At 56.0% G+C, this 15,315-nt stretch overlaps 2 protein-coding genes across 3 annotated transcripts; one reads left to right on the top strand and one right to left on the bottom strand.

Moving 5' to 3' along the window:
* Window positions 1-1,039: 1,039 nt before the first annotated feature.
* PRR15L (proline rich 15 like) lies at window positions 1,040-6,830 on the top strand. The gene is made up of 2 exons (XM_006098917.3): window positions 1,040-1,316; window positions 5,697-6,830. Exon 2 carries the CDS (start codon window positions 5,724-5,726, stop codon window positions 6,024-6,026), a length of 303 nt encoding a protein of 100 aa, XP_006098979.1. The 5' UTR covers window positions 1,040-1,316; window positions 5,697-5,723; the 3' UTR covers window positions 6,027-6,830.
* A 2,557-nt stretch (window positions 6,831-9,387) lies between these two features.
* Window positions 9,388-15,182, bottom strand: PNPO (pyridoxamine 5'-phosphate oxidase). Of its 2 annotated transcripts, none has more exons than XM_014464485.2 (7): window positions 15,153-15,182; window positions 14,499-14,623; window positions 13,234-13,333; window positions 12,365-12,418; window positions 11,995-12,123; window positions 11,607-11,677; window positions 9,388-11,431 (listed from the first exon to the last, which is right to left on the bottom strand). In XM_014464485.2, exons 1-7 carry the CDS (start codon window positions 15,165-15,167, stop codon window positions 11,263-11,265), a joined length of 663 nt encoding a protein of 220 aa, XP_014319971.1. In that variant the 5' UTR covers window positions 15,168-15,182; the 3' UTR covers window positions 9,388-11,262. The 2 variants fall into 2 exon arrangements, with proteins under 2 accessions (XP_014319971.1, XP_014319970.1); XM_014464484.2 differs by lacking the exon at window positions 15,153-15,182 and adding an exon at window positions 14,744-15,066.
* Between the last annotated feature and the right edge of the window lie 133 nt (window positions 15,183-15,315).

Raw genomic sequence — 15,315 nt, 5'->3', positions numbered from 1 at the left:
GACAGGGAGCTGCGGGGCACTCACCGTACAGCGTACAGCGGGGAGGGAGACCGCAAACACCAAGGGCCGCCTGAGGGGGCCCCAGAGAACCTTCCCCCAGGCACGCGCCATATGTAAGAGCAGCCAGGCCGAGGGCTGCTCAGGGCCCGGCTGATTTGCAAGAGGAGCTGTGGCTGCCGACCACTGCGGGGACCAGTGAGGATGTCACCCCTGTGCACTCTGCCTTCTCGCCTTTTCCTCTCTCCCCGCCTCCTCCCTGAGAGCCGGCCCCAGGTTTTGCGCTTTGGAACACCCAGCGAGGTCCATCCGAGGGGCAGCTGGCCACTTGGGGGAAGCTGAGTGAAGTGGTGCCTGGGGTGGGAGCCATCACGGTTCTCTCCGAGAGGCTAAGGAAAGTATGGTGCCGTCGCAGGAACATAACCGCCCTTTCCCGCACACACGGGCTTTCACGGCCCCCAGAGCCCACCGCTGAGCAAGGGAGGCGGGAGGAGATTTGCGGTTGTAGTGGGTCTGGAGGCCCCAGGGCCCCCTTCCCACTCCAGCGCTGGGAGAGCTTGAGGAGGGGCCTTTAGGGCCTGGGAGCCGCAGCCGCCCACCCAGCGCCGCCTGTGGAGCCCTGAACCTGGGGCGGAGCGGACACCCTGGGAACCGTTCTGCCAACCAGTTTAACCAGGGACTGGTTTCGACTCTGGAGTTCAAAGGAGCTGGGTGCACCCTTGTCCTCCTCAGCCAGCGGGGAGCAGCGGTCCTTAACCCTTTCCCGGTTGCGCCCGGGGCAAGGTCCAGGCTTTTTTGTGGCCGAAAAGGGTTCTGAACCTCCTCGGGCATGAACCGGGCGGGGGGGGGGGGGTGACCTTGCCTACAGGCGGCCAGCAACCAGGCGCTGGAGAGGGGGGAGACGGAGCAGAGGGCTCCCCACCTCCCCGACCCCGGGCTTCCCTGGGGATTTCCTCCTCCTGGCCAGGCGGTCCCTGCAGGACCCTGGGTGGGTGCCGGGCCCAGGGATTGGGTTTCTGGGGTAATGAATATTCATCAGGCCGAGCAGGCCTCTGCTTCTGTTTACTTAGCCGGGAGGGGCTGGGTTTCAGGTTCACCTTGACTCCTGCAGGCACAGTGAGCAGGTACCCCGCTCCCGCACCTGTTTCTCTGGCACCTGCCGCACAGCTGCTCCTACCCAGCTCCCCTGGCCCGGCCGTGCCTGGCGCAGCACCCTGGCGGCTCCCCCGGCTCCCCCAGGCTCCCCCAGGGGCAGCGCCGGCGCTCAGCCCCTTCCCTAGGGAGGGGCTCACCTCCAGCTGCGGCAGCCAGGATCACAGGTACAGGCCGCGGGTGGGCGGCGGGGAAACCGCGGTGCAGCCAGGGCCCCGTCTGCCTCCGTGGCTGACAAGTCCAGCTGCGAGGGAGAGCCTGGCACGCGGGCTCCCACCTTCCTGGGTGAGCAGGCAGGATTCGGGGCTCGTCCCGTTGGCTTCTTGGAGTCACTCCAGGCCTCCAGCCTGGAACTCCTGGGGGGAGAGTTTCTCTCCAGAGCAGTTCTCTGTTAACTCTTGTGGAGCTGGAGCCCACCAGCGCCTACCCCCAGCCTGGAGGGTATTTCTGGCTGTCTGAACCTCCTCCTGTTCCTGTCTAGGGTACCCCAGATTTATCCAGGGTGGAGAAGTCCCACGGCCCCCCAGAAAGCTGAGGGCTGGGGCTCTGGGTTTTGTCTTACAAGGCAGATGCCGACTTGCTCCCTCCAGCCCCCTCCACCCCTCCACTTGCCCCAGTCAATGGTTAACTTGGCTCAGCTGAGAAGGGGCTCAACCTCGCCTGGGCAAACTCAGCTGGGGCGGTGGGGCCTACCCGGGTGCCCACGTGCGTGCGGGCCATGGTGTAGCTATTATAGGCAAGGGCGGTGGGCTGTCCCGGGAGGCTGGGCTCCCAAGCTGTGCAAACAGTGTAGGTGTAGTGGCCTCCTCAGGGGCAGATTTCTATCATCCCATGGATTGTAGGGCCCCAGGGCAAGGGCTCAGCCCTCGGCTTGGCCCATGAACAGACTGCAGACCCTGCTCAAAATCCCAATTCATTCCCCGCCCCCAGCCCTGCGACCCTCTGCGATTAGGCGTAGGCGTGTGGCTGTAGGTATCTTGTTCTTGGCTACTTTGGGTAGCTGGGAAGTTTGGATAACACTTTCTTTTTTTTCTTCTTTTTTAAGCAAGTCAGACTTTACACTCTCGGGGTAACTCACTGTTTACCAGACAGAATCTTATAGCTAGCTGGGTTATTCTGCAAAACAAAGACCTAATTTAGCTAATCTGCAAATTCAGATTTCCACAGGCCAGGCTTGCTTAAAGGGGCACCCACGTGCTTGCTTGTGCTCGCGTACCCTAAGCAGGGGGACAGCGAGGCCTGGCTAACAGTCTGCTAGAGAGACCAGAGTTTAAGCCAGGAGACACGGGCACCGAGGTGCCATGGTGGAGGCCGAAGGGCAGGGTCCAAGGGCCATTCCTGACTCTGGTTTTCTGACCAGTTCCTTGTGATCTGTCCCTCCCTGTAGAGCAGCGGTTCTCAACCTGTGGGTCGCGACCCCTTTGGCGGTCGAACGACCCTTTCACAGGGGTCGCCTAAGACCATCCTGCAGATCAGATATTTACATGACGCTTCATAACAGTAGCAACATTACCGTTACGAAGTAGCAACGAAAATAGTTTTATGGTTGGGTCACAACATGAGGAACTGTACTGAAAGGGCCAGAAGGTTGAGAACCGCTGCTGTAGAGGCTAACTTGAAATGCCCAGTAAAGCGGGCCTGTTTTAACTGGCACATAAAACAGCCACTTCCTCTAGGCTAGGCAGTCTGGTTATTGCTGTTGGTTCGGGAGTTGGATCCTCCACTCCCCACGTTCCTTGGCAGCCCTGGGGGGGCCATGGGACTTGCCCCAGGCCAGGTGGCGACGCAGGCACCCACAGGCCGAGCAAGGGAGCAAGCCTCCTGTCCGTCCTTCCCTGCCCTTCTCGCAGCTCCTTCCAGACACCCATCCTGGAACACCGAGATCTGAGCAAGGCTGTGCTAGGCCCGGGTGGGGCGAGCTGCCAAAGCAAACCTCCCGGGCCGTCCCCCGGGTGCCCTCGCCTCCCCTGGGTGCCCGGAAGGTATTTATCTGGCCACTCTCCCCCTCCCTCCCTTTCTAAGTGGGAGCTGCACCAGGTCTACCCTGGGGTCTCTTGCTGCGTGAGCCGAGCAGAGGGACAGAGGTGGCAGCGTGGAATCTGCCTTCTGGACAAAGCCCTGGAAGGAATCGGTTGGGCGCGTGCTCTGGGCAGGGGGATGGGCATTTTGGGGGGACGGGGGACAACAGCAAGGGAGCTGATGGAGGGGGGCGCTCAGCCCACTCCCAGCCTTCGTTTTTTCTGAATTTGATGTGTTCCTCCTCTAACAGAACAGACTCCACACTCATTGTGGAAGATCTGGAAATTAGAAAAGTGGAGGGGAGAAAGCATCCCATATTCCTTCTACATAAAGAAAACCACTACTAGACATTTGTCATATTTCTTTCTGGCCTTTTTAGAAAAGGTAGTTAAGACCATCAGTTTTCATTTTTATTTTTTAAAATATATTTTTATTGATTTCAGAGATGAAAGGAGGGAGGGAGGAAGAGAGGGAGGGAGGGAGAGAGAGAGAGAGAGAGAGAGAGAGAGAGAGAGAGAGAGAGAGAGAGAGAAACATCAATGATGAGAGAGAATGAGAGAGAATCATTGATCGGCTGCCTCCAGCATGCCCCACGCTGGCGATCAAGCCCGCAACCCGGGCATATGCCCTAACCAGGAGTTGAACCGTGACCTCCTATTTCATAGGTTGAAGCTCAACCACTGAGCCACGCCGGCCGGGCAAGACCATCTGTTTTTTGAAAGAGGTGACACATTTGCCTGTGCCGGGCTGACTGACCGTCTAGCTTTCTGGTGTGTGGTGGCTGCTGCCCCTCCTCCCCAGGACCTTTCACAGCCACACTCAGGAGTCCCGAGGCCAGACTACCAGCCTCTCCCGAAACAGAGGTGCCATGACTGATCTTAATCCCTCTGGTCTACATGCCCACCTGTCAGTGATGTGCAGGCATCTCCCAAAATCTCCACTAGCTCAGACGCACCTTTGTGGCGGTCGGTAAACGGTGGGGTCTCATCCCGGGCACACGGCTTGTCAGTGGAGGAGCCTGGACTTTAGCCCACAGCCCATCTCTTTGGGGTTTCCTATGGAGAGTCCAGCCCATGAAAACCATATGTCGCATGTACCTCTTGGCCCCACCGAACCTCCTTCCAAATTTCCAGCTCCCCTTCCAACTCCTGTCCTTGTGGAAGCTGGGTGGGAAAGGGGGCCATCCCTCAACCATTATCACCATTATCGTAAGTTGTATTTTGCAAAGCAAGTCTCTCTCTGTGGGCGGCCATCAACGTCAGAGCTGAATATGAGGCTGGGAGGCACGGATGAGGCCTCTGAGGTCCAGAGGAGTCACTTGCCAGGGGTCACGCACCTGGAGTCACTTGCCAGGGGTCACGCACCTGGAACAGTCCCAGGGGTCACGCACCTGGAGTCACTTGCCAGGGGTCACGCACCTGGAGTCACTTGCCAGGGGTCACGCACCTGGAGTCACTTGCCAGGGGTCACGCACCTGGAGCAGTCCCAGCGCTTCCCACCCCCAGCCTGAGGCTCCTCTCCTGCTCATCACCAGTGGGAAGTCCAAATTACTCTAAACATCACACGTCCTGTTGAAATTTGAATGCATGGATTTATTAATGAATGAATTCCAAGCAAGATGCCCAGGGTGTTTCTGTCTGTCTGATACCAGTTGACCATCTGCCCAAAGGGTGTCCAAGGCCTGGATGCTGTGTGACTTGGGCAAGCTGTTCACCTTCCTGCAGCCCCAAGGGACCTGGCAGCTCGATGCCGCCTGGCGATGGCCTGTGTCTTCCCCACTGTCACCTCCCCTGGGCTCAGATGGCTTTCCTGTCCATGTGTGTTTGGCTACCTCTTCCCCAGACCCTCTCTCTTCTCTCCAAATGCATTGCATCACTTACCTGAATCTTGGGGTCACTCGGCCCCACCTTTCATTCCTTTAGGCCTGGGCCATTAAAAATAGCCCGTGGGGCCTGGCTGCAGTAGTCAGGTGGTTGAGCATTGCCCTGTGCATCAAAAGTTGCCCATTCGATTCTTGGTGAGGGAGAATACCTGGGTTGTGGGTTCCATCCCTGGTTGAAACACATACTAAAGGCAACTGATTGAAGTTTCTCTCTCTCTCTCTCAGCATGTCCTCAGGTGAGGATTAAAAATAATAATAGCCCTAACGGGTTTAGCTCAGTGAACGGAAGTGGATAGAGCATCAGCCCACAGACTAAAGGGTCCTGGGTCCTATTTTGGTCAAGGGCAGGTACCTTGATTGCAGACTCATTCCAGGCTCTGGTCGGGGCACGTGCGGGAGGCGACCAATTGATGTGTCTCTCTCACTTCGATGTTTCTCTCTCTCTCTTCCCCTCCCTTCCCCACTCTTTCTAAAAACCAACAGAAAAATATCCTTGGATGAGGATGAACAATAACAAAAATAAATAGCTAAACAAACAATAAGTAAATAATAGATCAATAAAATAGCCGGTGGTTAGGAGTCTAGAGGGGGCTGCTCCAAGGCACCCCCCGCCTTCTCCCCACTGACCCCTTCCTCTCTCCTGCAGAAGCCCCCCCTCCGCTCAGGGAGCACCATGACCGAAGTGGGCTGGTGGAAGCTGACCTTCCTCCGGAAGAAGAAGTCGGCCCCCAAGGTGCTGTACGAGATCCCTGACACCTATGCCCAAGCGGAGGGCGGCGCCGAGCCCCCGGGACCTGAGGGCGGGGATCCCAACAGTGACTTTAACACCCGCCTGGAGAAGATCGTGGACAAGAACACGAAGGGCAAGCACGTCAAGGTCTCCAACTCCGGCCGCTTCAAGGAGAAGAAGAAGGTGCGAGCCACGCTGGCGGAGAACCCCAACCTCTTCGATGACAGGGAGGGCAAAGGACAGTGAATGGGGCCGAGGAGGGTGCTAGCCAGCAGCTCCCTGCCTGCTCCCTGCCGTCAGCTGGATCTGAGCTCGGAGCTTGCCACGCAGGCCTCTTTGGCCGCAGCGGAAGCCCTGGGGGCAGTTGATGCCTGCTGGCAGGCAATGTCTGGTTTTAGGTTTGTATTTATGTGCCCCGGCTTTCTGGGAAGCCTGGGAGATCCCAGGGTCCTCCCACCGTCCCCCACCACATATAAAGGCACTTCGGTTCCAGGATGACAAGTGCCACCCAGGGAGTCAGCCCTCCCGGAAGCCGTGTCAGGGCGGGCAGGGAGGCGGACCAGGAATAGAGAGAGGGAGCCTGATTGACTTCACTTCCTCCCAGGGCACGGGGTCAAGGGTGAGTTTGACTTGCTGCTCCCTCTACTGTCTCTACCTGTGACTGTTCCCTGGACCAATCCTGAGAGTGCATTTTCCAGCAGACTTGTGATGGGGGATGGTTTCCAGGAGCCAGAGGTGGGCTGAACTTGAGCTCACCTCCTAACACAAGTGGGAAACTTCCGGGAACTTTGCCCCCAGATGTGCAGGGGGAGGAGGACCCTGGCACTCCCTGGAGGTGGCCAGGTTAGGGACCCCATGGGTCCAAGTTAGGGGAGGGGGTGGGGAAGCTCTGGTCAGACCTAACTGCAGCCAGTTCTCCCCCCCCCCACCCCCCCACCCCCGGTATTTAAGATGGATCAGCCCCAGAGATGAGTCCTGGAGCCTTGAATTTTGTTTAAGGAAATAACTGTAGGTTTCTCCCTTTGTAATAAACAATGCTGCAAAAGCGGAGCATCTATTTCTACGCTCGTCTTCCATTTATCGAGAGGACTGTGTTTATGTCTTTGTTTCCCTTCATGGCAGTGGAACCTGGTGCTCAAATCGTTCCTCCCACATTTCACAAAGGGTCCCAGGTGGCGGAATGTAGGGACGGGGACACCAGTTTCACCCTCCAGCCACGGTGCTTGTGGCACCTCAGTGGTCAGTCCCTCTGGTCAACAGAGGCCAGCAGGGGCTGCAAGAGAACGAAGCAGACCTCTGGGGACTGACCCAAAGTTGCAGTGGTTTGGTTTGGGATCAAGATTCAAATTCTGGTTCCACCTCTTAGTAGCGGTGTGATTTGGGGAACATTAAAAACACACACACACACAAAAAACAACCTCCTCTGAACCCTGGCCGGTAGCTCAGTTGATTAGAGCATCGTCCCAATACGCTGCTGGTTCCATCCCGTCAGGGCACATAGAATGAATGCATAAATAAGTGGAACAACAAATCAATGTTTCTCTCTCTAAAAATCAATCAATAAATTTTTTTTAAACATCCCTCCTCTGAGCCTCCGTTTTCTCTTCTATAAAAGGGCCTATAATGATATCTATGTCACAGGGAGTGGTCAGTGGTTAGCGGCCCATTTGTAGTCCTGTAGTAGGTGCGCCATTAACATTGGTTTCCTCCCCCCTTTCCCTTATTAGGGAACTCACCATAGCCCCCAGTTTCCATTTAAGGAAGAGGAGAGAGCGTGCTCGTTAGGCTGTTAGATCTGGATCTTTCTCAAGCCCCAGGAGCTGGGAACTGGAAAACATTGGCCATATCTCCAGAGCTCATGGTGGGAACATGGAGAGAGAGAGACCAAGGTGGCGACTAAACAATGTGGTCCAGCAGCTTCCAGGCCAGCTCCTCGCAGGCTGCTGGGCCACCCCACCCCACCCCAAGGAGTGCTGCTCAGGAAATTTATTACCAAAACAAACAGACCATACAAGGGGGCCTTTGTTAGGTGGCCTCACCCAAGGCACGGGGAGCTCTGAGGATGAGTGAGGGAGAGACCGGGAGCAGGAGGACAGGAGGACTCTTCCCCTGTCCCTCCTCATGCCGGAACTTTCTAAGGTCCCCCCAGTAACTCAGTCCATAAAGCCTCCCGTGGAGGAGCACACTTTTCCCCATAGTCCAGTCCTGCCCACTGTCAATACCTGACGTTTACAGAGGGTTTAAAATGGGCCAGGCCCACGCTGGCTGGGTGGCTAAGTTGATCGGAGTGTTGTCCTGTACATCAAAAAGGTTGCGGGTTCGATTCCCAATCAAGGGCATGTACCCCAGTTGTGGGTTTGATCCCAGGCCCTGGTCAGGGCGCATGTGGGAGGCAACCAATCGATGCGTCTCTCTCACATAGATGTTTCTCTCTCTCCTCTCCCCACTCCCTTCCACTCTGAAAATCAATGGGGAAAAAATCCTTGGGTGAGCATCAAAAAAACAACAAAGAAACATCCTTGGATGAGGATTAAAATGGGACAGGCCCTGTGGCAAGTACTCCCCCAGGTTCCTCCTTTAATCCTCTCGTGCCCCATTGAGACAGGGCCCATTACTAACTACCCCCACTTTCCAGGTGAGGGCGGAGCTTAGAGAGCTTGAAGTCACTCACCCGAGACCATGTCCTCGCAGAGGTGGGGCTGGAACTGAAGCCAGAGCTGGGCTGCGCTGTGACCACTGAAACACACAGCCCCTTCCATTCTTGATTTGCATCTGCTTAGGGATGGGAAACTCGGGACAAAGAAAGGAACCGGTCACCTTCAGCTGAAGGAGAGGTGGGATGAGCCAGGGCTAGGCCTGGACCGTGGGATCCTGGGAGGCGAGCACCATTTGAGGGTGCTGCAGACTCTGGGACCAACGGGGGAGAGCCAACCAGCGTGGAGGCTGAGTGGACCCTGAGACCCCAGATTGTAGGGACCTCCCGCTCCTGCCCATCCTGAGCTTCCCTGAGGCGAGGGTAGGGGGATGAAGCTGGGCCCTGGGCCACAGACCCTACCTGTGGCCTAACGCTGGCACCTCACTGCCACCATGACTCCTTCTAGTTGGCAGGGTCTGCGGACCCCTCTGCCCCATACATATGACCATGCTCCACGGCCCCAAACTGATGACTGCAGGAATCTTCCCGGGAAACTCCACATATTCCCCTAACCTGGGATTAGTGGATGGGGGTGAGGAGGTGGGGTGGTTACCAACGGCCAAAGGGATATCTGGCTGCCCAGGGAGTCAGCCCAGGCAGCTGTGAGTTTTTACCAGGCCAGAGGAGGAGGAACCGAAAGTGCAAATATGTGCAGGAGCCGGGAGAGGCTACGGGTTATCGACCACAGTTTCACTGGGACTCAACCCAAGGGGGGAGGGGGAGGCAGGCGGGGCAGGCTAGAATGGCCTGTGCAGCCGAAAAGGGGCCAACCTTGGGCAGCAGGCGCCCCCTGCTGGATGCCCCACCTCCCAAGAGAGGAAAATCGAGGTGGGCAGAGTTGCTTAATCCCCCAACTCCCTTCCTTCCTAGGGTGGGGGGCAAGACCAGGCCAGACCGGACATTAACATCACGCACATCTGGTGAGTTTTTATTAGAGATCTGGCAAAGTGATTGCCGGACGGAGAACAGAACTGCTGAGACCAGGCTCAAAGCTGGGGAGACACAGCTCCCAGAAACACAAACAGGACAAGGGAAGGGTCCCCAGCACCCTCTCCTGTAGGTTTCAGAAAGGTTGTGCTTTCCTACGCTCGGGCTTGAGGGGGGATGAATAACAAGAGAGAGGCCCTTGGGGGAGCTGGTCACTCACAGACGCTGAAGCACATGCCCGTACAGTGAATGAAGCCGTGTGCAGAGGGGCAGGTTCAACGCCACTGTGCACAAATAGTCCGTCCTCTCACCCTGGCTGAGTCACAGCAAACATTTACCCAGCCTGGCTCCTCTCCACAGCCTGCAGGCCACTCATCCAGGCTGACCCTGGTCACCAGACTTGTGCTCCAGGAAAGCAAATGCAGTTCAGCACAGGCCTCGGCCGAGGGTTCCCGGAGAATCCGATCGTGAGGGTGCACTGTCACCAGGGGTGGGTGGGGTCCTGTTAAATGCAGGCGGGATCTCAGTGGGTCTGGGGTGGGCTCCCAAGTGATGCCGATGCTGCCTGCCGTCCTGAGGCCCACACAGGGTCTAGCCCAGGGGCTCGAAATCTTGGCTTCACAAAGTTCCCTGGGAGCCTTTAAATTTCCCAATGCCTCAGACCCGTGAAGTCATCTCTAAGGGGAGGATCTAGGCATCATCAGGATTTTTAAAGCCCCCCCCCGGCCCCCGGTAATTCCAATGTGGGTGAAAACCAGTGATGTGGAGAGGTGAGGAGTAGGGAAGGGGATGTGTGAGTAGTCAGAAAGGCAGAATCTCTATAATTTAATTTCATGCCTGGAAAGTAAAATAAATAAATACTGTTTATAAACCAACATGGAAAATAAAGCTTGATTAAAATCTTCCTGGCCCGTAGGTACCAGCACATGAATCCTTTCTACAAAACTCCTGACTGGGATTGAATGCTCCCAGGAAGAGAATACTCACTACCTAATGCTCACTACCCCCTCCCCCTGGCAATCTCTCCCCATACTGAAGTGAAATCCATTTCTGTGTAATATCCACCGATGGGTCCTTTGGAGCTACAGAGAAGAAATTCAATCTTTCCCCACACTGCTGTGCTTCAGATCATGGAAGGCAGCTATCAGCAGGGTAAATGCTATAAGAGTATCTGTTAATAAACGAGTGAGTTAGGGTTCTGTTATTTGCAATCAACAGCAATTTATTCTTCGAGTTTATGTCCAAAAAAACTTCTTTTTAGAGACAGTGGGTGTGTGAGGCAGGAGGAGGAACCGCACAGCCCCGGCGGGGAAGGAGGGCGCCAGGTCTCTCAGGGAATTGCAAGAGCAGCAGCCAGAGGCCGTGGCTTCTTGGCTGCCACTAACCACGCGGCTACAGTGAGCACGCTCTGGGTCTCTCCGTGTCCAATTTCCAATATTGACAAGAAAAACCGATGGGTGAGATTGGCTCAGGTGCTTATGCTGGGACCAATCAGCTTTGGCCAGTAGGACTCAGTCACAGTGGTAAAAAGACAGGGCTGCTGGGGACCCACTCTGTCACCAGAAGAGGGATTTACAGCAGCTGCTCCCTCTAGAGGGAGCCATTCCAGTAAACTATCGTCAAAATCAAGAAAATAATGATGAGATTACTGTCCATTTGTGGTTCTCTATGCCACCATTACACTCCACTAGAGCTTACTGAGAGCCAGCCAAGTAGAGGGTACTGGAAGGATGAACTCTGAAGACCCCTACATGTAAGGAGTGCGGAGGGAAACGGTGGCCCTTAGAAGGGCCCGACTCCCAACCCCACACCCTCTCTCAGCACCCGGTCCTCGCTCCCGTGGGCACCGCAGCCCGGGAGTCAGGGAGCAAGCCTCTCGTAGAGCCAGCCTTCCTCCCCGCAGTGGGTCATGGGCCCCAAAGGGGAGTCTCCTGTCGGGAGGCTCCGCCGAAAGACGATCCGGTCGTGTAGGCGGTTGGTCTGGCCTTGCCAGAATTCCACCACCTGTGGGCACAGGATGTAGCCACCCCTACGAAGAGAAGCAGCCATGTCACTCCCCACCACCCCCGGGCCCCCTGAAGGACGTTGCTGGGCTGTATCTCAGGGTTGACGGGGAGGAGATCTGTAACCCACAGACAGGGTGGCTTCCAGCAAACACGAGGGTCCTGGTGTCCCTTTCTACACGACTATGAGGCATCACTCACCAGTATTTTGGCTTCGGCACCTCTTGTTCCTGGTACAGCTTCTCCAATTCCTCGTTTTTCTTTCTCAGATACTGTTCAGGGGAAGGAGATAGAGGAAGGGCCAGACCCGGTCAATGACTCATTTAATGACCACGTACTGAGCATGTGCCAGGTGCTGGCACACAGGTGAGCAAGGCACAGGCGGCCTCTGTCCTCTGGGAACACAGTCCAACGGGAGGGTCCGACGGACACAGGAGGCCGGTTGGGCCATTTCCCCACTCCCGTTCCCCCAGGAAGACAGCCTTTCCACTTTGCTGGAGAGAGAGGGCCCTGGCATCCCTGGGAGACAGCCTCTGGGGATGAGCCCGGGCCCTCGCCACCCGGAGGACTAAGAGGAAGCCCCACTCACCTCCCGATCAGGGATGACGGAGCTCTGGTGACTGACCACAGCCCCAATCTGGCTGCTCTTGGGGCGGGAGTGGAAGTAGCGCGCGGCCTCCTCCTCTGGCAGCTTCTTCACAGGGCCCTCCACACGCACCTGCTCAGGGATGGCCTTGGCTATATGGCGTTCACTCGCCCTCCCCAGGCCACAGGCCCATTCCCGTCTTCTCTTTAGCCAATGCCTCACCACTCTGGGCTTCCACCAGACCACCGAACTATACGAGAGCTATGAGAGGCAGGATGTTTGCCCAGCCTGGGGACCTCCACTGGGCTCCTATATAAACTCAGGCCCCTCCCAACATAGCCCGCCCCAGGCTGCCCTGGGAATGCTCACTCACCTGACGGTTCAGGGGCTCCCAGTAGAAGACAAGGGAAGCAAAGGGATTAGAGTCCTGGAAATGAAACAGAATCCACAGACAGCGTCAGGACATGGGGGGAAGGCAGGAAGTCTGCAGCGTGCAGGCCCACGGGAGATGCACTCAGTGTAGTATCTCATTTAAACCCTCAAAGGTAGGCCTACTGTTACAGGTAGAGACAGGCTCAGAGAGGTTAAGTAACGAGCCCGAGTTCACACAGCAAGTGGCAGGGCTGCGTCGGAAACCTAAGCCAGCTGGACTCCAAAGAGACGCTTGCCATTTCTCAAACCCACAGATTTTGCAAGTTCTCAGAAATGTATGTTTGCCTGGCAGGGACTCAGGGAGGATGACTCATGTGGATTTATGAACTGTACGCATGTGAAGTGCCAACGCTGTATTCGACACCAGAAGGGGTCATGGGGGTGTAACAGAGATACAACAGATGCAGCCTCTGCCCCCGCAAAGCTTACCACTTAACAGAGGACACACACATTAATCACATCATCATACACATGCACAGTTAGAAACTGAAAAAATGGCAGGAAAGTTGCTAGTGAGAACGATAGCAAACAGCATGAGCGGCTGACTCTGTGTAGGAGCTGAGGAGGCTTTTTTGAAGAGGCTAACATTGGGGCTGAGGCTGAAGGGACAGGGTTACTTGGATAAACAGGTGACAGAGCCAGGGGTGGTTGGAGAGCATTCATGCATGTGCGGCAAGGAGAACGGCAGTGCAAAGGCCTCCAGGCAGGGTGGCCCTTGAGCACAGACAGCAAGCGGGTTGGGGTGGGGGTGACTGATGAGGCAAGGGCTGGACTCCGCAGCCCCGAGGAGGATTTACCGTGACCCCTCACCAGCTCTTTCCCCTTTCGGCTCTCGAAGTTAGTGAAGAAGCGGAAGCCATCCTTGTCAAAGCCCTTCAGCAGCACCATGCGGGCAGAGGGCTTCCCATCTCTGGGGCAGAGAGCAGAGCGCCGAGGTCAGAGCCCACTTCAGTGTTCTCGCCGCTGCCCCTCCCTTGGGATGTCTGAGGATCCCTACGGCTGTGTCCCCTTATTCTGCACTGTCCGGGCACTCAGGCCACCCACCTATTCCCACCTGCCCCTGGGGATTTAGCCTGAAAGCAAACAAACACCAATATGACATTGAAGCCTTCCCCCTGTGTGCCAGAGGCGTCCTCCCACTGTCCTGACAGCGGTCTGTGGATTCTTTCATTTCCAGGACTGTTAGGGACTGAACTATGTCCCCCTAAAAGCCTATGTTGATGCCCTTGCCCCAATGTGAGTACTTGGAGAGAGGGCCTTAGGGAGTGAGTAAGGGTAAATACGGTCATAGGGTGGGACTCTAATCCAAAACCACTGGTGTCCTTGTAAGAGGGAGAAACACCACTGATCTCTCCCTTGCTCTCTGCATGCACAAAGGAAAGGCCATGTGAGGACAAGGCAAAAAGGCAGCCATCTGTAAGCCACGAAGAGAGGCCTTACTAACCAACTCTGACAGCACCTCAATCTTGGACTACTAGTTTCCAGAACTGTGAGAAAATGCATTTCCGTTGTGTAAGCCACCCTGTCTGTGGTGGTTTCTTATGGTAGCCCTGGCGAAGTAACACGGCTCTAAGGGCAGCAACCAACAAGAATGCAACGGGCCAGTGCTTAGGGACCACAGAAGGTGTGGCTCTCTCAGACCCTCTGCTCAGGGCTTCGGGGGACACCCAGGGCACAGCACAAGAGCGCTGCCTTCAAGGCCTTACATTTGACTGAGGGGGGACAGGAGGAGTTGGATTGGATAGGAGGCTAATATGAGAGATGTCTCAATGGTTGATTACCAAGTGAAGGATACACCAAGCATTGTCTACAAAGAGCTTCATGAAGAGGTCTCAGGAGGCATAGCTCTTCAAGGGCAGCTGGGAATAGGATAGGTGGGGGGATAAGGGAGGCAAGGGTCTCTGGGGGGTTGCATCAAGGGCAGAGAGGAATGAGGACAAGCAACTTGCCTGAGGCCGCACAGCATTTTAATGAAAGTGCCAGAACCATAAAGTTGTCATCCATCAAACCGAGAGCTCCCTCAGAATCCTACTGCATCTGTGCCCACCCACAGCAGGGCCCAGGGCCATGCCCACCTGGTACAGGTGGCCAGACACATGGCGTTGGCTTCCCCGATGTCAGGACACTCAACAGCCTCTTCGAACCAGGCAGCAAACTGCTTCAGGGGGTCCAGAGAGGTCAGCTGAGCCTCCTCAAATGCCTGGGAAGGAAGGGTTTTATTTCATTTCATAAACACACATATTGCTTAATGGGTATGTAGAACTATTCTAGGCGCTTTTCAAATATTAACTTATTTAATCCTCATCACAAAACACAGTACCCAGGAAGCAGGTTCTGTTAGCCCCATATCACAGGTGGGGACACAGGCAGGAGGAAGGAGATTGACAGTTGGTGATGGACGGTGAGTCAGGGCTTCCTGTCATGGGTGTCAAACCTATCATCTGGAAAGCCCTTTTTAAAAAAAAGACAGATTCTGGACTCTGCCCTTGTAAGTCCTCATTCAGTGGGTCTAAGGGTCAGTGGAAAACCGCATGTTTAACAACAGTTCTCTGCGTTCCTCTCGGAGGAGGAGGAAGGAAAGGAGGTTCTCCAGGGAGCAAGCGAGGGGAACGGAGGCCGCGAGGAGCTAGAGGTTCTTCCTCCTGCCCCGGGAGTGAGTCTGCCGCCCCCACGTTTCGCTCACCAAACACCGACAGGCTGACCGTCCCTGCGCTAAGCACGTCACACACCTGAGTCCACCCCATTCCTGCGAGGTAGGTGCGCTCCCTTCCCAGGTGAGGAGCGGAGGCCGGAGGTTAGGTCCACTGCCCCGGGGTGCACTCGGCGGAGGAAGGGCGGCTCTGCCGCGGCCTGGCCCCAGCACAAGCAGCTTCTGAACTCGTCTGCGTCCGG

This window comes from Myotis lucifugus, unplaced genomic scaffold, assembly GCF_000147115.1.
Source record: "Myotis lucifugus unplaced genomic scaffold, Myoluc2.0 scaffold_254, whole genome shotgun sequence".
Lineage (NCBI taxonomy): Eukaryota > Metazoa > Chordata > Mammalia > Chiroptera > Vespertilionidae > Myotis > Myotis lucifugus.
This window is presented reverse-complemented; position numbering and strand designations above follow the sequence as displayed.